The sequence below is a fragment of the Chiloscyllium plagiosum genome, unplaced genomic scaffold (genome assembly GCF_037043375.1).
Source record: "Chiloscyllium plagiosum isolate Xiang-an unplaced genomic scaffold, Cpla_swu_hap1 HiC_scaffold_26, whole genome shotgun sequence".
Taxonomy (NCBI): domain Eukaryota; kingdom Metazoa; phylum Chordata; class Chondrichthyes; order Orectolobiformes; family Hemiscylliidae; genus Chiloscyllium; species Chiloscyllium plagiosum.
The window spans coordinates 41,265,681-41,292,634 of NW_028270164.1; the positions used below are offsets into that span (position 1 = coordinate 41,265,681).

The window sequence follows — 26,954 nt, forward strand, 5'->3', positions numbered from 1 at the left end:
TCTGGATATCAAACCTACAGCTCAGCGAGCATACTTACACCCTAAACAGGGTTAAAAGGCAGAATTCTTAGTGTGGGGGAAGAGGGAACACTTATATAAAAAAAATGTCTCATTCTTCAATTTGAACAAAGTTTGGAATTGTAAACATATTTTGTGACTTAGCAAAGACATTCAATTGAAAGTTCTCTCAAAGGAAGTTTTACAGTACACAGGTCTGGAATGACAGCACTGAAGAACAACTGTTCCATTAGCTAACTATTCTTCCAACTTATGGCATGTGGTTTAAAAACAAACATAACGCCAACTTTTACCCACAATCTTGCACAACATTCTTTTAAAACTTTAAAAAAGTAACTTGGATGACCATTACTGCAAAACGGATTTAGAGTAGTTTTCATTGGTGTAGACTCAATGGGTCAAAAAACCTCTGTTATACGATTTAAGACTTTCTGAAGGCCATGTAGGATTATAGCTTCTTTTTAAAAATCACCTTTGAAATGAAAAAAAATGTTTAAAAGTCAAATGTTTCACTTTAAGTTAAGCGTTTGGTTTGTTTATAATTTATTGGGACCTATTCTGTGAAAGAAACATAACTTTCTAAACTTAGTTCCTGCCAGCTGACTTTGTTCCAATGTTCCTTGCCTTTACAAGACTGACCAGGAATGTCTCCCACTCTTACTGCTTGGCATTGACAGGTGCTGCGAGAATTTACAGGTTGATACTCAACATGGTTTTGCTACATTGTGAATGCCAAGTCATCCTGCATGGAACTTTAATCTAGAACTTCTGGTTCAGAAGTAGAAATATTAACCAATACACAAAGATCTCTACTTTGACTACATTCAAAAGAACAGCAAAATAAAAACAATGGAGACAATTTGAAAAAAAAAAAGACCTAAAGAAACAAAAATCACTCATCCACCTGCTCCCCATAAAAGATTATAAAGTGTGAGCACCATTAACTACTTGCTATATTGAATTTCCATCACAAACTCTTACCACAAGAAAATGCAAGTTGTAATTCATACCACTCACTTTTATGGACAGCCATTTCTACCTACCATGCTTTTTAAATTGTTGAGGTATAAATTCTGCAGCAAATGCCCATCTGTCTAAGCCTTCAGGTGTTTCGTTCTCCTTCACTTCATCGACATCCTCGTCCAAGCGTGTGCCAGAGCATCTAGTATCCCTACCCAAGTTAGTGAAATTGGAGACAGCAGGTTCAGAGCCACGTCGACTCCAAGTACTTTTTGGTGTAGTTGAGTGGTTGGGAGGTTCAGCAGTATGGGAATGTTGGAACAATCTTCCTGGAGTTCTGTGAATAGCAGGAGCAGAGCTACGTCTATTTCTAGAGCAGTTTCTGCCAGCAGGATCACTAGATTCCATACCATGGTATCTCTGGGATGATTCTCCAACCCTCGGCTGAAGAGCAGGTTCAGAACCACGTCTGTTTCCGGATAACCATCCTGCAGCAGGTCGGATGTGCAGGTATCTAATAACAGATACATTATTGTACATTAATTCCCTTTAATACAACTGCATACAAAACTGCCATTGGGTTTCACGCCCCATACCACTCAGTAATGACACATATAAATCAGTTTAACCAAACTACAATTATATAGAGCCCCCGCAGCACATTCCAAGAATAACAGTAACAATTGAACTTTTTTTTTAAAAAAAAGGCCATCAAAAATGTAGGCCAGAATAAAATTACCAGCACATTGCCCTAAACATTCAATCAAATCCAGCTTCAGAACACTTACTTCCTCCAATGAGAAGCTACCTGAAAGCTAAGCAAGTCATACACATTGAATCGGGTAGCTATCATTGAACACATTTGATATGGTTGAGAGTTTATGGAATTTCAACTTCATTCAGAAGACGTCGGTATACCCATTTTAAGTTTGAATTACAACACTGTGGTAGTGTTCAAAGACAATAGGGATATCCCTATTGTACAGTCAGTACAGTTCTGGAAAATAAGTTTAAGAATTTCATCTGTGGGATGAGGGTTTCACTGACTGTGCCAGAATTTATTATCCATCCCTAGTTGCTCTCAAGATAGTGAGCTATCCTCTGGAATTACTATAATTACACCCAACAAAGTCGTCAGGGAGGAGTTCTTGGATTTTGATCAACAGTGGGAAAGAAAAGTGCTACGGTTCCAAGTCAGAATGGTGAGTGGCTTAGAGGGAAACCTGCAAGGGTGTCCACTGCATCTGCTGCCCTTGTCCTACTAGGTGGCAGAGGTTTAGTTTAGAAGGTGCTGTCCAAGGAGCCTTAGTACACAATGCCATTATTGTGATCTGGTGGAAAAGGAAATGGAACACCGTCAATCTAACAGGCTATTTTATACAGCGTACTATCAAGCTTCTGGAGTGTTGTTGGAACAGCACCCATCCAGGTAAGTGGGAAGTATTCCATCACATTCCTGATTTACGCCTTTAGATGACTGACACAGAAGTCGGGAGGAGAATTACACACCATGGAATTCCTACCCTCCAATCTGCTCTTGTAGCCACAGTATTAACATGATAGGTTCAGCTTAGTTTCTGGTCAACAGTAACCTTACAGGACTTTGATTGTGGGGGATTCAGTAATGGTTAACCACTGGATGTCAAGGGGTAATGGTTAGATTCTCTTTTAAAGACAGACAGTCATTGCGTGGTACTTCTATCGCATGGATGTCATTGTGACACCTGTCAGCACAAACCTGGATACTACTGCCGCATTTAGACACTGACAGCTTCAGTATCTAGCATCATGAACAGTGTTTGTGAACATCCCCTATTCTGACCTTATGATGGGGAAAAAAAGATAATTGGTGAAAGTAGTTCAAAATGGTAGGATACAATATTAGTCAGATATGTAAAATGTTTCTGCATTAAGGTAGATACGTACTAGCTCAACCTAAAATGTTTCAGTCTGTACTGGAACTGTCCACCTTCAAATCACTTTTCCTGCTGGCACAGAATGCATATTAAATTTACAATACAGTCACTAATGCAAAATAAATATTCAACATGTGAAGCACAAAAGTATGCTTATGTAATAAAATTTTACATATGCAAACTTTAACAAAAAATAGGCCCAAAACAAACATTATGAATTTCTACAAGTGACCAAACAAACCTGCAATTGTTTCCATAGAAGCAAAATCCATTCAAATAGTGTTTGCAGATCTGGGACGACTTCAGCATAGAAAGGTCATGTGAATAATAGCAGCTATGTCCCCATTTGCAAACGCCACAGACAAAGTTTCTGGAAAACATCAATATGAAATAATGTGAAAATGTTGAAATGCATGTCAAGATTCTCAAGTTAATCTTCATTACTAGCCAATAACCCAACAAGATGGGTCAGAAAAACAGAGAGGACAATCAGAGGATTTATATGGACTCAAGATTGAAAAGGATGGCTTTCATTTGCTGTGGATTTTCTTTGGAGGATCTTTGAGACCTCACACAGCACATTCCAATTTTCTATAAGCCAAGTATTCCTACTACGAGAAATAAATAGTTAAAGGCTGTATAAATTACACAGTTAAGATTTCAACTTCCTATTACTAGCTTGTAAAGATTTCACAACTGAAAAAATTTTACTCCCATTTGCCAGCACTTGGCTCATATCCCTCTCAACCTTTCCTATTCATGTCGGAAATAACTAAAGAGCAACATGCCTATGTACAATTATTTTTCGTGCACAAACTAGAGAAAATGATATTACCTATTTATAGTTGCCACCCATTGCTGTCTCCAGGAAATCAGAATCCTTATTAAAAAAAATCAGTGGCTCCCATGTACCCACTGGTTCCTGTAACCCCATTTCAGTAAGTAATAACTTCAAGCAACTATCTTCAGTTGCTTTTTAAAAGTCTCTTTATAAAGATCACAATCACAAACAAATTGAAAATATAACTGCATAGGAAATAAGCATTAAAAAAAGTCAAGCAGAGAAAACACATGCACAGACAACAAAAGACGTAGACAGTTTACAAAACACTGAAAGGAAGGCAAGGAAAGAGACATGCATCACAAGTGTCAAAATAAAAATGTTAATTACAGGAGAAGTACTGGAACCATACAACTGATAAGAGATGACAAAAGGACCTTACCACATGAATACCACTGGAAAGCAGGATAACATTCAGACAAATAAAATATCTTCACTGATTTGTTAAAGGTTTAAGAAAACCAGGGAGAGATTAAAAGGAATACCTGCACGAGTACAAAACATCAAAAATTAATTAGATAAAAACCTTAATCCATAAAAAGAAACTCAATTAAGACAGTGCAAAAGGAGGCCAAACAGCCCTTTGTGCCTAACTAACATACCTGCACCAGTTATACATTCAGATGTACAGAATGGAAATAGACCTGTCAGTCCAACTTGTACATGCCAGATATCCTAAATTAATCTAGTCCCAATTGGCTCATATCCTTCTAAACTCTTCCTATTCATGTACCCATCCGGATTCCTTTTAAATGTTGCAATTATACCAGCCTCCACCACCTCCTTTGGGAGCTCATTCCATACACGCACCACCCTGTCCGTGAAAAAATTGCCCCTTTAGATCACTTTTAATTATTCTCTTCTCCCCTTAAACCTATGCCCTCTAGGTTTGGACACCGCCACCCTGGGGAAAAGATTTACTAGTCCATGCTCCTCATGACTTTATACATCTCTAGAAGGACACCCTCAGCCTCTGACACTCCACGGAAAATAGCCCCAGCCTGCTGAACCTCTCCATATAGCTCAAACCCTCCAACCCTGGCAACATCTTTGGGAGATCTTTTTGAACCCAGTCAGGTTTCACAATATCCTTCCTATAGAAGGGACACCAGAACTACACTGAGTATTCAGAGAGTTGCCTAACCAATATCCTGTACAGCTACATGATCTCCCAACTGCTATACTCCGTGCACTGACCAATAAAGACAAGCATACCAAACACCACCTTCACTATCCTATCACCTACTTATTGACCTATTACCCAATATTTCCTAATTATTTGCTGAATAAAGTTCATTATATTAATTCTATAAACCCTTGATACTTCCCAAAAGATATTTTCTCTAATGGGAGAAGATATCCTGCATGCTCAGCGTTTTAAGGTAAAATTTTATTTTGAAAAATGTGAACAGATTAAAATTTCCACATATTCTTATTCTTATCCATTTAGTGTACTGCTTGTTAATTTCTGTTAATTGTAAACAGAATAACTAGCCCAAGATTTTCCATTACAACTGAAATGAGCCCTACTCTAGATACACCACAAATAGGTAAATATATACTCTTGAGCAGAGAAAATCCTGGAGTCTTTATAATATCTATGCTCATAAGCATCCCAGATAAAGACCAACAGACGTAGGAGCAGTAGTTAGGCCATTCAGCCCATCGAGACTGATCTGCCATTCAATCATGGCTGATAAGTTTCGCATCCCCATTCTCCCTCTAACCCTTGAATCCCTTGGACAGTCAAGAACCTAACTCAGTCTTAAACAAAGACGTGACCTCCACAGCCTTCTGTGGCAGTGAATTCCATAGATTCACCTCTCTCTGCCTGAAGAATTTTCTCCTTATTGCCGTTCTAATTAAAATTAAACAAGCTAAATCAGAGGACAACTATTCTCTGGCAGGTTCCTCCACTGTAGACGGTTATGTTAATTCTGCAAACCAAAAACTAGCAATTTGTCAGATTGACTAGCTTAACTTCTGCCTGCAGAGTTCATTTGGAAACACTCCTGATCTCAGTAGTTCCAGCCACAATCTCTCTGGAGGCTACAAATTGTTTCACTGTAACTAGACCATTTCCCTTCAACATCCAATTATAATAGAACACTGTTCTGAACATTGACCAGACAGAACTGCTGCTGATGATATTCATGAATTTGTGGGCATGTTATGGACCAGGCCAGACCCGCTTAAAACATTAAGGTGGTAGCCCAGGGCCTAACATTTGTAGTTGTTTTAGGCAGATGTAGGGAAGAGAGAGCAAGAGCGAGAGAAAAAAAAATTTAGTTGCTATAGCAGATGTAGGGCAGCCAGCCAGCGAGCAAGAGAGCATGCGAGAGCACGAGCAACGTTTCCAGTTGTTTTCGGCAGATGTAGCGTGGAGAGATGGAGCTGGCAAGCGAGCCAGAAACATCTGTTTAATCAGGGAACCTTTGTGACCCAGCAGCTTTAATCAGACTGATTGCTCAAACCAAAACCAAACCAGGAGAAAACCCTGAACTGGGAGAACCGGCCACTCCCCTTTTATGGTACAAGTGTTTTAAAAAACACCTAAAAGCCTTTTGATTGTTGCCTTAGGCAATATCTGTTAGCCATTAACAAAAGTCCCTAATCCCACTTAAATCGGAATCTCTGCCTTTTACAAACCCTCTTCAAAAACAAAAAAAAAACAAGGACAAAATAACCTTCTTAAAGGATCACCTGTCTTCTTTACAAATAAAATGAACCAGAGGTATCCACAGATGGCTTCATTTTAAAACCTCAATCTTACACTGTTAGGACACTACAATACATATAGATCACACCGACTATAACCATGTACTGAGAAAGTGAGGACTACAGGTGCTGGAGATCAGAGTTGAAACATGTGGTGCTGGAAAAGCACAGCCAATCAGGCAGCATCAGAGGACAGTCAACGTTTCAGGCATAAGCCCTTCATTAGGAGTGAGACTTGAGGGCCATGGGGGCTGAGAGATAAATGGGAGTTGGGTTGGGAAGGTAGCTGGGGTATGCAATAGATATATGAAGGTGGGGGTGAAAGTGATAAGTTGGAGAGAAGGGTGGAGCAGACAGGTGGAAAGGAAAATGGATAGGTAGGACCGTTCAAGAGGGCAGTGCAGAGTTGGGAAATTGGGACTGGGATAGGTGAGGTGGGGTGGGGTGGGGAGGGGAGGGGAGAGGAGAGGAAATGGGGAACTCATGAAATCATATTGATCCCATGTGGTTGGAGACATCTACTCAAACCAGACTCCCAAGGCTACCTAGATTACACTTCCTCCCACCTTTCCTCCTGTAAAAAAAACTTAATCCCTTATTCCCAATTCCTCCGCCTCAACTGCTCTCAGGAGGACCAATTCCACCATAGAACATCCCAGATGGCCTCCTTCTTCAAAGACAGCAATTTCCCCTCCCACATAGTCAACGATGCCCTCCAGCAAGTCTCCACTTCCCACAGTTCCGCTCATGAACCAAACCCCTCTAACTGTAACAAGAACAGAACCCCCAGATCCTCACCTTACACCCACCAACCTCCGGATACACTGCATCATACTCCACCATTTCTGCCACCTACAAACAGACCCGACAAGAGAGATTTCCCTCCCCACCTCTATCTGCATTTCAAAAAGACCATTCCCTCCCAGACTCCCTTGTCAGGTCCACACCCCCTCCAACCCATCCCATCGCAAGAAGTGCAAAGCCTGCATCCACACCCCCCACCAGGCCCCATTCCATATCCAATAGAACTTTACCAGTACCCCTCATCTACTGCATCTGTTGTACCCTCTGTAGTGTCCTCTACATTAGGGAAATTGGACGCCAACTTGCAGATCGTTTCAGAGAACATCGCTGGGATGCCCACACCAACCAACCCCCACCGCCCTGTCGCTGAACTAACTCCCCCTCCCACTCCTCCAAAGACACACAGGTCCTGGGCTTCCTCCGTAGCTAAACCCTAACCACCACCTGACGTCTGGAGCAAGAACGCCTCATTTTCAACCTTGAGACCCTCCAACCACACAGGAACAATGTGAATTTCACCAAATTTGCCCATTTCCCCTCTCCCCATCTCATTCCAGTGCCAGCCTCCCAAATCAGCACCTCCCTCATGAACGGTCCTACCTGTCCATCTTCCTTTCCACCTATCATCTATCACATTTCCAGCTACCTTCACCCAGCCAACCTTCTTTCATCTCAGCCCCCATGGCCCACAAGTCACATTCCTGATGAAGGGCTTCCACCCAAAACATCAATTCTCCAGCTCCTCGGATGCTGCCTGACAAGCTGTGCATTTCCAACACCGCACTCTTCAACTTCGAGGGACGAAGGGTCTGTACTGCGCTGTAATGTTCTAATGTTCTAACTATGACTGTGCACCAATACATTCTATTTTGATCCATTTACTCATGCCACCAAAAACCTCAGTTTCTCATCCAAGGCTTGACAATGCATCGGCAGTCGCATTTTCTTATCCTGCCACAATTTTCAAACTGAATGGCTGTGATAACAAGCTCCATCTAATCAGTATGGAATTTTTGTCCTTAAATTTCTCAAACTTCAATGGGTTTTGATCAGTACATACAAATGTCTCAGACATATTACTAATAATAAATGTTGAAGTGCCGACACCAAGTTTCAAGTCTCCTTCTCAACTGTCGAATATTTCTATATTTGACATAATACCAGATATATCTTTCTATCTTTTCATAGGTCTTCCTGTAAGAGCACAGCACTGACACCGCATCGATAGCCACCTTGAATGGCTTTGCATAATCAGGTATGGTTAATACTGAGGCAGTAGTTAACCCAGCTTTCATGCAGTCAAGTGCCTTCTAACAGTCTGCTATCCACTGACACTTCTTGCCTTTCTTTAGTAACTCTGGAGGAGCTAAGCTGCTAAAATTTGGTATGAATTTCAAACAAAACCCACTCAATCCCAAGAAATGTAGTGCTGTTCTTTTTGTAGATTGTTAGGGAAACACCCCATTCATTACCTTTGCTTCTACCTTCTGTGGGGCCATTTGTCCAGGTCCAATAACATGGCCCAGCAACGTGAATTGGGCTTTGGCAAATTCATTCTTAGCAAGGTCTGCCTTCCGAAGTTGATTGAACAATTCCAATAAATGTTAGAGTCATAGGGATCGACAGAATGGAAACTGACCTTTTGATCCAACTCGTTCATGCCGAACTAAAATTAATCTAGTCCCATATGCCAGTAGTTAGCACATATCTCTAAACCTTTCCTGTTCATACACCCATCCAGATGCCTTTTAAACATTGCAAATGTACCAGCCTTCACCATTTCCCCTGGCAGCTCATTCCATACACACACCACACTGGTGAAAAAGTGGCCCGTTAGATCCCTTTTAAAATCTATCCCCTCTCACCCTAAACCTAAGCCCTCTAGTTCTGAACTCCCCCACCCCAGGGAAAAGACCTTTGCTATTTACTCTATCCAAGCCCCTCAATTTTCTAAAACAGCTATAATGTCATCCCTCAGCCTCTGACACTCTAGGGAAAACAGCCCCAGGCTATTCAGCCCTTTCCAATAACTCAAACACTGCAACCCTGGCAGTAGCCTTGTAAAATCTTTTCTAAACCTTTTGAAGTTTGACACCCATAGGAGGGTGACCAGAATTTCACAATATTCCAGAAGTGGCCTAACAAATGTCCTGTACAGCCACATGATCTGGGCGGCACAGTGGTTAGCACTGCTGCCTCACAGCGCCAGAGACCCGGGTTCAATTCCCGCTTCAGGCGACTGACTATGTGGAGTTTGCACATTCTCCCCGTGCCTCCATGGGTTTCCTCCGGGTGCTCCGGTTTCCTCCCACGGTCCAAAAATGTGCAGGTTCGTTGAATTGGCCATGCTAAATTGCCCATAGTGTTAGGTGTTGGGGGTAAATGTAGGGGATTGGGTCTGGGTGGGTTGCGCTTCGGCGTGGACTTGTTAGGCCGAAGGGCCTGTTTCCACACTAAGTAATCTAATCTAATGACCTCTCACTCCTATACTCAATACTGACAATAGAGGAAAGCATACTAAATGCCTCAATCATTATCTTTCACTGTCCACTACACCTCCAATTTTGGTGTAATCTGCAAAACCTGCTAACTATACCTCTTATGTTCACATCCAAATCATTTATATAAATGATGAAATGCAGTGTTCCTAGCACTAATCCTTGTGACACACCACTGGTCACAGTCCTCCAGTCTGAAAAACAACCTCCATCATCACACAGTCTGTCTTCTGTCTTCGAGCCAGTTCTGCATCCAAATGGCTAGTTGCCCCTGTATTCCAGATGAGCTAACCTTGCTAACCAGTCTACCATGAGTAACCTTGTCAAACTCTTACTGAAGTCCATTTAGATCACGTCCACTGCTCTGTCATCAATCCTCTTTGAAGGAAATAACAAATAAAATCTATCCCTGATCAGCCCTTGCCTTTCTAAATACGTTTAAACCCAGTCCCTCAGGAATCCCTCCAACTACTTGCCCACCACTGAGGTCAGGTTCACTTGTTTATACTTCTCTGGCTTTCCCTTACCACCTTTCTTATATAGTGGCACCACTGTAGACAATCTCCAGTCTTTCAGCACCTCACCTGTGACTACTGGTGACAAATATCTCAGCAAGGAGCCTAGCAATCACCTCCCTAGCTTCCCACAGAGTTCTAGGGTACACCAGATCAGGTCCTGGGGATTTATCCCCCTTTACACATTTTAGTACGTCTAGTGCTTCCTCCTCGGTAATATGGAGAATTTAAGATGTTACCATCTATTGCCCCACATTCTGTATCTTCCATGTCCTTCTGCAGAGTAAACACTGATGCAAAATACTCGTTTAGTAATACCTCCATCTCTTGCAGTTCCATACGTAGGCTGCCTTGCTGATCTTTGAGGGGCCCGGTTCTCTCCCTAGTTCCCCTTTTGTCCTCAACGCAATTATAAAATCCCTATGGTCTCTGGTTTTGGCACCATTACTACGGGTGAGCTCTAATCACTGCAACTCACTTTGATTATGTCGACTTGGAGTATGTGTTCAATCTCTCTTTGAACCTGTGCCAATTTGAGGGTTGTCTATAAGGATCGTGCCCAATCAGAAAAGCAATTCCTATGTCTATATAATGCATAATTAAAATTAGTACTTCTCAGCTTATTTCCACACATCTTCCCATGTGATAGAATGACCTGAAAAAGTTATTACTATTTTCCCCTGGAAGGTAACTCAATTTATCCCAGTTTTTGACATCTTCCTCATTGGACAATCTAATTTGAGTGTATAATTCAGAATCCTCTGAACTTGGTTCTTCAGTGTTGTGACCAATAACACATTCTCTTTTGCTTTCCTTCCCTATCAAAATACCCTTTGAACATATTCACATGACACATTTTTCCCTGTCTGAAGTTCTTATCAAATAGTTCACCTCACTCAACCTCCTTGACTTGATAAGGTCCACTAAACCTTGCATTTAAAAGTTCACCTATCACTGGAACTGCATCTCAGACAGCAAAATTGCATGTCTTGATTTCGTGGCTGCCTCCTGTTTCATTGTATACTGTGATATTTTTTAAATGCTGTCTCAACAATTCCCCTGCTGTATTTAACCATCCCTAAAATTGACACAGTCCAAATATGCGGTCTCTGAATTCTGACTCAACAATTCGTGTACAAGATGATTAGGGGTTTAGATAGGGTCGACAGTGAGAATCTTTTTCCACGTATGGAGTCAGCTATTATAAGGGGGCATAGCTTTAAATTAAGGGGGGGTAGGTATAGGACAGATGTTAGGGGTAGATTCTTTACTCAGCGAGTCGTGAGTTCATGGAATGCCCTGCCAGTAGCAGTGGTGGACTCTCCTTCATTATGGGCATTTAAACGTGCATTGGATAGGCATATGGAGGATAGTGGGCTAGTGTAGTTTAGGTGGGCTTGGATCGGCGCAACATCGAGGGCCAAAGGGCCTGTACTACGCTGTATTCTTCTATGTTCTATGTTCTAATTTCTCCTTCATCAATTTTATTGGTCATCTCACCTCATGCCCAAAAACTAATTTAAATGGACTGAATTTGGTTGATTCATTTGTTGCATCTCAGATGGCAAAAATTAAATTGCTTTATCCCAATCAGCTGGATACACTGTACTTATAAGCCCTCAATGTGGTCTTCAATGTCTGATGCCAATTTTCTAGCACTCCATACAATTCAGTCAGATTTGAATTGTTTTATTCCTAAGGTGTCCATAACTTCCTTGAATAATTTTAAATGTAAACTTTGACCCTTGATCTGATGGTCTCTGTGGGTAGTCCATATCCAGTGAAAAATTTGAGTAACTCTTCTACAATCCCGTTAGCCTTGATATTCCTTAATGGAATGACCTCTGGAAATCTAATGGACACATCCATTATTGTTAACAAATACTGATTCCCATGTTTTCTTTTAGTTAGGGGTCCTAAACAGTCAATTAAAACTCCTGTAAAAGCTTTCTCAAATGCAGGAATGGGTATTAAAGGCACAGGTTTTATTACTGCCTGCGATTTTCCAATTACCTGATATGTATGGCAAAATTCATCCGCATTCTTATGCAGTCCAGGTATTTCCCACAACACCACCTTTCTATAACGCACTGGTAACATGACTTGATGAACAACATCAGCCCATTTGTCATCTGCCTGATTATGTGATGGTCACCACTTCCTTGTTAAGACATTATTTGAGATAACAGCACTCAGGGAGACATTCAGATTCTTCTTCCAAGTATGCCTTTTTCACACAATTGCTTCAGTTTTTCATCTCTGTTGTAACGCTGTTAATTTCTACTTTATCATCCATCTGCTCCAGGTTTGTCTCAAGCAATTGATCAAACTTGGTCTCGGATAATTCCACGTCAACTTTCTGTACACTTTGATTTCTCCTCCTGTTTCAACTTTTGTGACCTTGTTACCACGGTCAGGAAAACTCCCAGGATATGCTTCCTGTAATACCTCCGTTACCTGATTTTCCACTGGCTTTTCAACCACAGTGGGCAGCACTCCTACCTGTGACCTAGCTATATCGTTAGCAAGGACAAATTGTATTCCAAGAGCTGAGAGTTCTTCCAATACTCCTACCACCACTTTTCCATTTTTCACTGGACACTAACCTCACTCTACATAGTTGTGCACTTGTCTCACCAAGAATTCCACTTACTACCACTTTTTCCAGCGAGAGTCCTTTAGAGGCACATGTTTTCTCATTTCTCAATATCGAAGATTAACACGATCCTCTCTCTCAATATTATAATCTTTTAACCTGCTGCTCCCAGCCTATGCAAGTAAACTTTACCTTTGCAGGTGAATGGTTTAAGAGGATCTGGCACTTCTTCCTTAAACAACCTGTGACCAGGTTGTACATTCTGCTGCAGCTTTTTAGCATCCACTGTGCTTTCCATTACCACTTCAACAAAAGTCACTGGCTTATCCAGTTTTCCTACATCCATCATCACAGTGCTTTTCCTAGCTCAACAACACTGATTTTATATGGCCTACATCTATTGCAATGAAAACACCGGAACTTTTTAACTTCTCTTTACCCTTCATGGGTTTCCTTTTAACCCTGTAGTAAGTTATCCTTATGATATTCACCGAGATCTACCTTTCCCTTACCATGTGCGGATTTCTCTTTTCCCCAATTTCTATCCCTTACGGATAGAAATTTATGATGGAAGCCAAACTTTGATTTCTGAACCACCTCAGTCAGCCAATTCAACTGCTAATCTTGCAGTTTTAGCTCTCTGCTCTTCCACAAGAGTTCTCACTATCTCGAGTATTAAATGTCTGATCTCCTCCGAAATAATTGTTTCTCTAACAGTCATAGGTTTGCTCTATTTCTAATGCCCTTATCCAATCAAAATGACTTTGTTGATCCTTTCAAACTCAATGTAAGTTTGACCAGATTCTTAGATTCCTGGAACGTTGTCTGTAGGCTTCTGGGTGAAGCACATACACATTTAAGATGACTTTCTTCACCTCATATTCCCCATATACCTCCTCTGATAGTAATGCAAATACCTCACTAGCTCTACCCACAAGTTTTGTTTGTATCAAAAAAAAACCAACACGGTCACTGGCCACTTCATTTGTTTAGCCATCTTCTCAAATGAGATGAAAAAAGCTTCCACATCCTTCTTAACAAATATAGGCAATGCTTGAATTTGTTCAAAAAGGTCCCTACCAAGTGTTTGGCTATCATGGGTTTGCTCATCCTCACTAAGCTTACCTTCCGCTTTCAGCTCTATCTTTTTAAAGCAACTTTCCTGTCTAAGTGCCAACTTCTGAAGTTCAAACTCTTTCTTTTTATTCTGCTTTAAAATCATAATTCAAAATGCTTCATTTCTTTTTCTCTTTCTTTTGCCTCTAATTCAAGCTGCTTCATCTTCAATTGAAGTTTAGCCATTTCCAAGAGGTTCTCATGGCATTTCCAGCAAATTTCCAGCAAGTAACTACAGCTTTTTTTCCAAGAGACACAGGCAATTTTAACTCCAGCTTTTTGCCAATTCAGCAGCTTTTCCTTGTTCACCTTTTGTAAAACCGCTAAAGTCATTTCTTCCATCCCCAGAAAATTCCGTGACTGAAAGAGCCATTACTACACCAAGCACTGTTTAAACCAACCAAATTCAACACCCAGAACAGAAGACACTAACAGCTATCACTCACTACCTTTGGTGTCCAACAACCCTAACCCTAAATTGAAATCACAGAATAAATCCTGGATGACCACCTAATCTTATGGACCAGGCCAAAACCTCTCAAAAACGTCTCACAGCATCAGGGACCGGAGTTTGATTCCCACCTTGGATGACTGTCTGTGTGGAGTTTGCACATTCTCCCAGTGTTTGCGTGGGTTTCCTTCGCGTGCTCCGGTTTCCTAATCCAAAGATGTGCAGGTTAGGTGAATTGGCCATGCTAAAATTGCCCATAGTCGGGGTAAATATAATGTAAGTGAATGGATCTGGGTGGGATATTCTTCGGAAGGTCGGAGTGAACTTGTTGGGCTGAAGGGCCTGTTTCCATACTGTAGGGAATCTAATTTCAAGAAGGCAGCACAAACCCTAAATTGGCAGACATAGGCTGATATTCCAGGAGTGATGCAGCTGATCAATCCACTTGGCTTGAAGTAAAACAGAATTTATTTACACACTATTGAAATAAATACAAGCAAAAGAAAACAGAATTTAAAATTTAAAACAGGATTTTTTTTTATTAATGACTTGGATGAGGGAGTCAAAGGGTGGGTCAGTAAATTTGCAGATGATACGAAGATTGGTGGAGTTGTGGATAGTGAGGAGGGCTGTTGTCTGCTGCAAAGGGACTTAGATATGATGGCAGAGCTGGGCTGAGGAGTGGCAGATGGAGTTCAGCCCTGCCAAGTGTGAGGTTGTCCATTTTGGAAAGACAAATAAGAATGCGGAATACAGGGTTAACGGTAGGGTTCTTAGTGAGGTGGAGGAACAGAGGGATCTTGGGGTCTATGTTCATAGATCTTTGAAAGTTGCCACTCAGGTGGATAGAGCTTGTAAGAAGGCCTATGGTGTATTAGCGTTCATTAGCAGAGGGGCTGAATTCAAGAGTTGTGAAGTGATGTTGCAACTGTACAGGACTTTGGTTAGGCCACATTTGGAGTACTGTGTGCAGGTCTGGTCGCCTCACTTTAGGAAAGATGTGGAAGCTTTGGAGAAGGTGCAGAGAAGATTTACCAGGATGTTGCCTGGAATGGAGAATAGGTCGTACGAGGATAGGTTGAGTGTGCTGGGCCTTTTCTCGTTGGAACAGCGAAGGATGAGGGGTGACTTGATAGAGGTTTATAAGATGATCAGAGGAATAGATAGAGTAGACAGTCAGAAACTTTTTCCCCGGGTACAACAGAGTGTTACAAGGGGACATAAATTTAAGGTGAAGGGTGGAAGGTATAGGGGAGATGTCAGGGGTGGGTTCTTTACCCAAAGAGTGGTGGGGGGAGTGGTAGAGTCAGAATCTTTGGTGACCTTTAAGCGGCAATTGTAAAGGTACATGGATGGGTGCTTAAGCTAGGACAAATGTTCGGCACAACATCGTGGGCCGAAGGGCCTGTTCTGTGCTGTATTGTTCTATGTTCTAAAATAACACCTATTTGGAAACCCAACCAACATGATATCCCTACAACTTAATAAGGGAGCTGTTCCAATTTCCTGCAATATACCCATAAACACACCTCTTGGCAAAAAAGTAAATTCAAATACAGGATCTTTCACGAGCAACAGCCAGAAATATCTGTTGGATCAGGTAACCTTTGTTCCCCAACGGCTTTGAACAAACTGCTTGCTAAAACAAAAAACAAACTAGGAAAAAACCTTGAACTGGGAGAAGTGGCCACTCCCCTTTTATTGTAGTGATTTTTTGAAAACCTAAAAGCCTTTTCTCTGATTGTTGCCTTTGTCAGTATCTGTTAGTCATTACTAAAGTTCCTTATCCCAAACAAAAATCGGAGCCTCTGCTTCTTGCAATTCCTTTTCAAAAAAGGAAGGACAAATTAACTTTGCTAAAGGAACAACATCGTCACAGGCCAACCAGATGTTAAACATGACTCCCTCAGTCCTATTCCCATGGAGAGATTAAATCCATTAGCCTTGTATCCAGGTAGAAATGCTATTTTTGACTCAAATCTCTCAACTAAGATGAGGACAGGCAACTTGACAAACAACTATTTACACCACCTCTCCAGGACTTGAAACTTGGTCTGTAAATTCAGAGAATGGTTGTTATTGTCATAATAAATACCTTTTCAGTTTCTTCAATTAAAAAAAAGATAATATTTCATTTGAGCGTTTACAAAAAAAGCTTTTTCAGAACAAGACATATGAAATTAAAGAAAATTTAAAAGCAGCGTTACCTGTGCCAAAACAAAGGCTTACACTTCGTGCACAGTTGTAATCGATGAGAAACAGATGGCAGCATTAAACAACAATTTGACAAGAGACTAAAACTAGCAATAAAGCTCAGGTTATCCTTTTTTAGGTTTGTGCAATCCCTAAACAATTGCAAATTTGTGTTTTTGATCCACTTTTCCTGGGTCCTTTTACAAGGCATATTCTTGACAATTCAGTAAATGGCGAAGATATGCAATTAGGAATCACCAGATTCCCAATTTTCAATGACAAGATTGATTAAAAAATGTAGACTGAAAATGCATTGTGAAACGATCTTTTAATCAAAATACTATTAAGAAAGTTTAGTTGTGAAATATGGGACTCACAACCCTCGGATTAAAGAACATAGTTATCGAGACATAGAGATGTACAGCATGGAAACAGACCCTTCAGTCCAACCCATCCATGCTGATCAGACATCCCAACCCAACCTCGTTCCACCTGCCAGCACCCGGCCCATATCCCTCCAAACCCTTCCTATTCATATTCACATCCAAATGCCTTTTAAATGTTGCAATCATACCAGCCTCCACCACACCCTCTGGCAGCTCATTCCATACACGTACTATCCTCTGTGTGAAAAAGTTGCCCCTCAGGTCTCTTTTATATCTTTCCCCTCTCACTCTAAACCTATGCCCTCTAGTTCTGGACTCCCCGACCCCAGGGAAAAGACTTTGTCTATTTATCCTATCCATACCCCTCATAATTTTGTAAACCTCTATAAGGTCACCCCTCAGCCTCCGACGCTGCAGGGTAAACAGCCCCAGCCTGTCAGGCCTCTCCCTGTAGCTCAGATCCTCCAACCCTGACAACACCCTTATAAATCTTTACTGAATCCTTTCAAGTTTCACAACATCTTTCCGATTGGAAGGAGACCAGAATTGCACGCAATATTCCAACAGTGGCCCAACCAATGTCCAGTCTAGCCGCAACATCACCTCCCAACTCCTGTACTCAATACTCTGACCAATAAAGGAAAGCATACCAAACGCCGCCTTCACTATCCTATCTACCTTCACTATCCTATCCACTTTCAACGACCTATGAACCAAGGTCTCTTTGTTCAGCAACACTCCCTAGGACCTTACCATTAAGTGTATAAGTCCTGCTAAGATTTGCTTTCCCAAAATGCAGCACCTCGCACTTATCTGAATTAAACTCCATCTGCCACTTCTCAGCCCATTGGCCCAGATCCTGTTGTAATCGGAGGTAACCCTCTTCGCTGTCCACTACACCTCCAATTTTGGTGTCATCTGCAAACTTACTAACTGTACCTCTTATGCTCACATCCAAATCATTTATGTAAATGACAAAAGGTAGAGGGCCCAGCACTGATCCTTGTGGCACTCCACTGGTCACAGGCCTCCAGTCTGAAAAACAACCCTCCAACAACACCACCACCCTGTCTTCTACCTTTGAGCCAGTTCAGTATCCAAATGGCTAGTTCTCCCTTTAATTCACGAGATCTAACCTTGCTAATCAGTCTCCCATGGGGAACCTTGTCGTACGCCTTACTGAAGTCCATATAGATCACATCTACTGCTCTGCCCTCATCAATCTTCTTTGTTACTTCTTCAAAAAACTCAATCAAGTTTGAGAGACATGATTTCCCACGCACAAAGCCATGTTGACTGTCCCGATTCAGTCCTTGCCTTTCCAAATACATGTACACCCGGTCCCTCAGGATACCCTCCAACAACTTGCCCACCACTGAGGTCAGGCTCACTGGTCTATAGTTCCCAGGCTTGTCTTTACCACCCTTCTTAAACAGTGGCACCACATTTGCCAACCTCCAGTCTTCTGGCACCACACCTGTGACTATCGATGATACAAATATCTCAGCAAGAGGCCCAGCAATCACTTCTCCAGCTTCCCACAAAGTTCTCGGGTACACCTGATCAGGTCCTGGGGATTTATCCACCTTTAACTGTTTCAAGACATCCAGCACTTCCTCCTCTGTAATCTGGACATTTTGCAAGATCTATTTCCCTACAGTCTATATCTTCCATATCCTTTTCCACAGTAAATACTGATGCAAAATATTCGTTTAGTATCTCCCCCATTTTCTGTGGCTCCACACAAAGGCCACCTTGCTGATTTTTGAGGGGCCCTATTCTCTCCCTCGTTACCCTTTTGTCCTTAATATATTTGTAAAAACCCTTTGGATTCTCCTTAATTCTATTTGCCAAAGCTATCTCATGTCCCTGTTTTGCCCTCCTGATATTCCTACTTTCTTTATACTCTTATAAGGTTTCACTCGATCTATCCTGTCTATACCTGACATAGGCTTCCTTCTTTTTCTTAACCAAACCGTCAATTTCTTTAGTCATCCAGCATTCTCTATACCTACCAGCCTTCCCTTTCATCCCGACAGGAATATACTTTCTCTGGATTCTTGTTGTGATCTCATTTCTGAACGCTTCCCATTTTCCAGCCGTACCTTTACCTGCGAACATGTGCCTCCAATCAGCCTCATACTGTCAAAATTTGCCTTTCTCCAATTTAGAACTTCAACTTTTAGATCTGGTCTATCCTTTTCTATCACTATTTTAAAACGAATAGAATTCTGGTCGCTGGCCCAAAGTGCTCCCCCACTGACACCTCAGTCACCTGCCCTGCCTTATTCCCCAAGAGTAGGTCTAGTTTTGCACCTTCTCTAGTAGGTACATCCACATACTGAATCAGAAAATTGTCTTGTACACACTTAAGAAATTCCTCTCCATCTAAACCTTTAACACTATGGCAGTCCCAGTCTATGTTTGGAAAGTTAAAATCCCCTACCATAACTACCCTATTATTCTTACAGATAGCTGAGATCTCCTTGCAAGTTTGTTTCTCAATTCCCTCTGACTATTGGGGGGGGGGGGTCTATAATACAATCCCAATAAAGTGATCATCCCTTGCTTATTTCTCAGTTCCATCCAAATAACTTCCCTGGATGTATTTCCAGGAATATCTTCCCTCAGCATAGCTGTAATGCTGTCCCTTATCAAAAAGGCCACTCCCCCTCCTCTCTTGCCTCCCTTTCTATCCTTCCTGTAGCATTTGTATCCTGGAACATTAAGCTGCCAGTCCTGCCCATCCCTGAGCCATGTTTCCGTAATTGCCATGATATCCCAGTCCCATGTTCCTAACCATGCCCTGAATTCATCTGCCTTCCCTGTTAGGCCCCTTGCATTGAAATAAATGCAGTTTAATTTATTAGTCCTACCTTGTCCCTGCCTGCCCTGACTGTTTGACTCACTTCTGTTCTCAGCTGTACCCGTCTCAGATCGATCTCTTTCCTCATTATCTCCCTGGGTCCCACCCCCAACCTTGAATGCTCCCAAGCAGTTCTAGCAAATCTCCCTGCCAGTATATTAGTCCCCTTCCAATTTAGGTGCAATCCGTCCTTCTTGTATAGGTCACTTCTATCCCAGAAGAGATTCCAATGATCCAAAAATGTGAATCCTTCTCCCATACACCAACTCCTCAGCCATGCATTCATCTGCTCTATCCTCCTATTCCTGCCCTCACTAGCTCATAGCACTGGGAGTAATCCAGATATTACTACCTTTGAGGACCTCCTTTTTAAATTTCTGCCTAACTCTCTGTAATCTCCCTTCGGAATCTCAACCTTTTCCCTTCCTATATCCTTGGTTCCAATGTGGACAATGACCTCTTGCTGGCCCCTCTCCCCCGTGAGAACATTCTGCACCCTCTGAGACATCCTAATTAAGCTACTCGGGATGTGCAGAAATGCCAGTGTGTTAAGGCCAAAAGGTGTTTAACCTTCATTTGAAGGTCTGTTCAGGTCAGTAAGACTCTCAGCAATGTTTTAAAACAGGTGCGGTAACTGTTCTTGAATGCAGTGGTGGTGGGGAACGACAAGAGGAAGATGGGAGATAGTCAGAGCACATACATTTTAATTTCTCTCTGGGTGGGGGCTCATTACCAAATTTCACAAAGATAGGGATTGCCACTGCTGCAAACATGAACTTCATTAAATGCTAAAACCTAACAATGTGATCATTTAAATCAATAGAGTTGAACTTTTTTAAAAAAATGTCACCCAGCAAGTTTAAACAACAAAGTTAATTCTTTGCCATTTTGGTTACAAAACAGAACTAGGGTCAGAAAGACAACAGCCAATCTCAATTTATGATTAGCAGGAAAGGGGCTGGTGAACGGGACTGGGATAAGGAGTTAGGTTAAACCAATGGTGACCTTGGGTCATTTTAGGTTGAGAGTGCACTCTAAACTGGTCTTTGCAGAATTCTCACAGATGGGGAGGTCAGAAGTAGACTTTCAGCAGGAGGCTCCTTCCTTTCAGCCCACTGCCCCTTTTCACCCTTTCCCATCTGTCTGTATTACTCTATGTTCTTGAAACTGCATAAAAACTATCCATGAGGCTTTGCACTCAATATTTCCACTAGCATCCAAAGTATTATTAGAAGCAACCCAATAGCCTAGCTTTCATTTTACTCTCTTCCCCTCCTCCCACCTGCAGAAATAGCCTTGCCAGAACACCCACAACCCATTAAATTTTTTAAAATTCCAGGGCACCCTAAGTGAGAGAGGGTTAGAAACCAATTGTAACAGAGGAATGAATGTTTGTGATAGGTAACAAATACAACTGAAAAATCAAAGCTGAATACGTAAGGCTCAAAACTGGGGTGAAAAAAGCACCTTTAGGAGTAGAACCTGAGTCGTGGCAAGGCCTAAGGGAGATTTGATAGTTTCCAAATTACAAGAGATCTGGACAAAGTAGATAAAGAGAAAAACAAAACTGGAAAACAATTTTAAAGATGCTTTGCAAAAGAAGCAAACGCAAAGTGAGAAAGACTAATCACAATGGTACATATGGTCGGGAATGCTTGCCTGGATGCGTGGTGGTAACACGCTCAAAATGAGGCTCTCAAAAGGACATTAGATGAATGTTTACACGCAAGGGTTGTAGGGCTACAGAGGAGTGGTGCAGACACGTGGGCTGACTGGCCTCCTTCCGATCATTATTTTGAGGGCACAAACAGAAAGGCAAGGCAGAGGGGAAAACAAAAGCCACCACCTTGCAACACTGAAGTCTGGTCGTCTAATAACTCAACTGGTGAGAACAGATGCTTTCCAAGCTTAAAACTTCAAAACGCACAGCCTCACTGCAGGACAAATCATTAAAAACAAGGAAAAAGCGTGGAGCCCGATTTAAAAAAACGCTCAAGTCCATCGCCGCCACAGATGACTTAAAAGCGTGGGGATCTACAATGTAAACTACCCCGCCATTAAACCTGTTGGACTATAACCTAGTGTTGTGTGATTTTGAACTTGTACAGCCCAGTCCAACACTGGCATCACCAAATCATAGCCCGCCACTGGCGCCACAACACCGCGCTGGACAACACAAAGTCAGAAAGAACTAATGAAGCGGCCGATGGACGCGGAGGGCTGACCAGAACCACGAGGAGACTCAAGTTTACTCAGTTTACGGTGGACGACGCCGATTCCCGAGGGCCTGTGGATAAAAGGCCGAGAATTGTCCACTGCCGCTCTCCCACAGGGGGAGGGGGAGGGGGGGGTTCAGCCGAACGCCAGCGCCGCGCGGCCATCGCGCGCACCAACCGTCACTTGGGCACCAACGGAATTTCCCTCAAAGTGTTTTCGCTCTCACTCGCGCGCGCGCGCTCTCTCTCCCCCACGGGAGGGAGGGAAAGGTGTGCGGTGGGTTCAGAGCCTTAGCCGTCCCTCACCTGCACAGGATCCGCCTCCGACGCGGAGCGCTGCCCGCCCCAGCTTCGGCCATCCCGCTGCCGGAGGCTTCTGGTCCCGGTTAGCTCCCTCCCCCACCCCCGCGTGGGGGGCCCCTTTTATCAACAGCTCCGGATCGGGACCCGCCCCGCCTCCGCCGCTGACCAATCATTGACCCGACCTCGTCTTTCCCGCCCCCCAACCCACACAATCCACCAATCAGAAAGAGAGAGGACGCCAATTCAGGAAAAACGGAGAGAACAGAGCGCTGAAGCAACTAGGCAGGTCTGGCATCATTGCTCTGTTTAGTGAACTGTATCAGGCATTAAACTGGATCTGGCAGTACGATAAGCTGCATAGACAACACTGTACCTGCTCTGTGTTTGGCAATATACTGTACTGTATCTATTCTGTAAGGTAAAAACAATGACTGCAGATGCTGGAAACCAGATTCTGGATTAGTGGTGCTGGAAGAGCACAGCAGTTCAGGCAGCATCCGAGGAGCTTCAGCAAAATCGACGTTTCGGGCAAAAGCCCTTCATCTTTATTCCTGATGAAGGGCTTTTGCCCGAAACGTCGATTTTGCTGAAGCTCCTCGGATGCTGCCTGAACTGCTGTATCTATTCTGTACCTGCCCTATATTTGGCAGAATACTGTATCTGGGTAGGCTTCCACTGCTCCAAACCGACATGGGTGGGAATCAGAAAGCTTCCTGAGCAGATCTGGAGTCAGGCAGGGCATTCTCCTGCCTTGTCTCTGCGCTGTATAGTACCTTTTGCAGAGTCCATCAGGAAGGATGTGAGCCTGACAGCAGTGACTATTCCAAGCAGTGGAGGCCTGTAGGTCAAAGCCTTCCTGTACATGGATGACATCCCCGTTTTTTGCTCAGAGCCTGAAGATTGGAGGTTGGCTAACGTGGTGCCACTCTCTAAGAAGGGCAGTAAGGACAAACCAAGGAACCAAACCAAAGGAGTAGCCATGGGCACCCACATGGGCCCCAGCTATGCCTGTCTCTTCGTAGGATATGTGGAACAGTCCATCTTTCGCAGCTACACTGGCACCACCCCCACCTTTTCCTCCGCTACATCGATGACTGTATCGGCGCTGCCTCGTGCTCCCACGAGGAGGTTGAACAGTTCATCCACTTTACCAACACCTTCCAGCCCGACCTCAAAATCACCTGGACCGTCTCAGACTCCTCCCTCCCCTTCCTAGACCTTTCCATTTCTATCTCGGGCGACCGAATCAACACGAACATTTACTATAAACAGACCGACTCTCACAGCTACCTAGACTACACCTCCTCCCACCCTGCCCCCTGTAAAAACGCCATCCCATATTCCCAATTCCTTCGTCGCCGCCGCATCTGCTCCCAGGAGGACCAGTTCCAATACCGTACAACCCAGATGGCCTCCTTCTTCAAAGACCGCAATTTCCCCCCAGACGTGGTCGATGATGCCCTCCACCACATCTCCTCCACTTCCCGCTTCTCCGCCCTTGAGTCCCGCCCCTCCAACCGCCACCAGGACAGAACCCCACTGGTCCTCACCTATCACCCCACCAACCTCCATATAGAGCGTATCATCCTCCGTCATTTCCGCCACCTCCAAACGGACCCCACCACTAAGGATATATTTCCCTCCCTTCCCCTATCAGCGTTCTGAAAAGACCACTCCCTCCGTGACTCCCTCGTCAGGTCCACACCCCCCACCAACCCAACCTCCACTCCCAGCACCTTCCCCTGCAACCGCAAGAAATGCAAAATGTGCACCCACACGTCCCCCCTTACTTCCCTCCAAGGCCCCAAGGGATCCTTCCATATCCACCACAAATTCACCTGTACCTCCACACACATCATTTATTGCATCCGCTGCACCTGATGTGGCCTCCTCTATATTGGGGAGACAGGCCGCCTACTTGCGGAACATTTCAGAGAACACCTCTGGGACACCCGGACCAACCAACCCAACCACCCAGTGGCTCAACACTTCAACTCCCCCTCCCACTCCACCGAGGACATGCAGGTCCTTGGACTCCTCCATCGCCAGACCATAGCAACACGACAGTTGGAGGAAGAGCACCTCATCTTCCGCCTAGGAACCCTCCAACCACAAGGGATGAACTCAGATTTCTCCAGTTTCCTCATTTCCCCTCCCCCCACCTTGTCTCAGTCAAATCCCTCGAACTCAGCACCGCCTTCCTAACCTGCAATTTTCTTCCTGACCTCTCCGCTCCCACCCCACTCCAGCCTATCACCCTCACCTTGACCTCCTTCCACCTATCGCATTTCCAATGCTCCTCCCCCAAGTCCCTCCTCCCTACCTTTTATCTTAGCCTGCTGGACACACTTTCCTCATTCCTGAAGAAGGGCTTATGCCCGAAACGTCGATTCTCCTGTTCCTTGGATGCTGCCTGACCTGCTGCGCTTTTCCAGCAACACATTTTCAGCACTGTTTAGGGTTTGTCAACATGGCTTTGTGTGTGGGAAATCATGTCTCACAAACTTGATTGTTTCTTCTTCAAAAAACCCAAAGAAAATTGATGAGGGCAGAGCAGTAGATGTGATCTATACGGACTGCAGTAAGGGAACTGATGCTTTATACCCGATACAATCCGGACAAATCATCTGAAGTTGTTGGGTGAAATGTTCCAGATGAAGGGCTTATGCTCGAAACATCGATTCACCCAGTCCTCGGATGCTGCCTGACTGGCTGTGCTTTTCCAGCACCACCATCTTCAACTCTGAAGTTGCTGGGTGTCTGGTTCATAGGGGCTGGGCCTGTGCCAAAATTTGGGATGAATGTACTGCAAAGGTAAGGTAGAGACTGGGCAGATGGGAGCACTGCTCCCTCTCTGTTGAGACTGTCATACATCTCCTTCTGGAAGGTGTCTGTGCAAAGATGCAGTGCATTTGGTCATGATTTATCCCAAGCTGGTATATGACGCAGGACTCTGCGCTCTGTTGCCCAGGATGCACACCAAGGCAAACATCAAATGCACCTGGAGGATCATCAACTTTGTGAAAAACGCTCTTTCATCTGCCTAAAACTTGTTGTCCTTTTAATGCAAAGAGTTGACCTGGATCAAGTGTTGCAGACTGGCACATTCCAAGTTCAGGACTATGTGCTGAGAGATGCATTAAAGCTTGTTGCAGGTGCTGCCAGGGCATGGTGGAAAAAGACCACTATCTAAGATCCTTCTGCAAAAGTGTAGCAAGGGTCCATTCAGTTAATCAGACCCTCTCTTTGGCTCAAATGTGTATAAATTAATGTGCTGCATGAGTAGGAGTGCCTTTGGTTTTTGCAACTGCAGGGAACATCAAATTCCAATGTTTGTTCTGTATATACATAGGCTTACAGAACTACTTTCCTACCTATGTGCATAAAGATTTTTGAAAGTAAAGTACTTTTGCAATAAATAATCTGTACAGTACTTGAACTGTATCTGGCAATACTGTACAGTCCTGCTTATTATCCACCATGCTCTCATGCTTGCATTTCCACCCTGGACCTACTACAATGTTCCAAAGAAGCACAATACAAAGTGAAGGAACAATACCTCATTTTCCGTTGGGAATTTTACAGCTTCCAAGTCTCAATATCGAGATCCACCGACCCTGACCTCAAATTCTCTTACATTTTTCATCCCCTCCCACTCTCTCACACTGGCTTGTGCCTTATTTACTTTGCTCTCAGCCTTGCGAACCTATTTTCTTTTCCTCACCAATCTCCTTAACCATCATCAACGCTCCCTTTGTCTTTCCCTCTAGGCACTCTTGCACTCTGTTTCACTTGCTGTTTCATATCTATTTTCAAACTTCTTTCAGTTGTGCAGAAGACATATCAGATGCAAAGTATAAAACTCTGTTTCTCTTTCTACAGATGCTGCCAGACCTGAGTTTATCAAGTGTTTTGTTTTTATTTCAGATTTCCAGTATCCACAGTATTTTCCTTTTATCAAAACAATTAGCATTGAATTGGAGAGGTGATCTCTAGAGATTGTATTGGACTTACTGAGCTGCTTCAGCATTTTCTGTCTTCATTTCAGAATGCCAGCTTCTGCGGTACTTTAGTTTCATGTCACCCAATTATTTCCTTCACAATTTTAACAGGTTCAGTCACTCATTTCAATTAAGATGTCAAAAAGGCACTAGCTTTTTTAAAATTCACTCATAGGATTTGGATGTCACCAACTGAGCCAGCATTCATTACCCATCCCTGTTTGCCCTTGATCAGGTGGTGATGAGCTGCTTTATTGATCCACTGCAGGGCATTTGGTGTAGGTACATCTACAATGCCATCAAAGAGGGAGTTTCAAATTTTGACCAATGACACTGAAGGAACAACAATACATTTCCAAGTGTGTGTGTCTCTTAGATGGTATCTTGTAGGTGACAGTGTTTCCATGCCCTCATCCAGCTGGATGGTTGCAGTCATGGGTTTGGAAAGTGCTGGTTAAGGAGCCTTGGTGAATTACTGCAGTGCACCTTCTAAATTCAGTTACGAGAAATGTGAAAGAATAGAAAAAAACAGATCTGTACAATCATTCTGAGAAAG

The 26,954-nt window shown here is 43.2% G+C and overlaps 1 protein-coding gene across 1 annotated transcript in view; it reads right to left on the bottom strand.

The window, feature by feature from the left end:
• mkrn4 (makorin, ring finger protein, 4) overlaps window positions 1–22,521 on the bottom strand; it is a 35,454-nt gene extending 12,933 nt beyond the window's left edge. Inside the window, exons 1-3 of the mRNA XM_043716898.2 lie at window positions 22,401–22,521; window positions 3,136–3,264; window positions 1,062–1,492 (exon numbers count right to left, since the gene is read on the bottom strand). Coding sequence (XP_043572833.1) covers window positions 1,062–1,492; window positions 3,136–3,264; window positions 22,401–22,453 — 613 coding nt within the window. The 5' untranslated portion in view covers window positions 22,454–22,521. The remainder of the gene's footprint in view (window positions 1–1,061; window positions 1,493–3,135; window positions 3,265–22,400) is intronic.
• Between the last annotated feature and the right edge of the window lie 4,433 nt (window positions 22,522–26,954).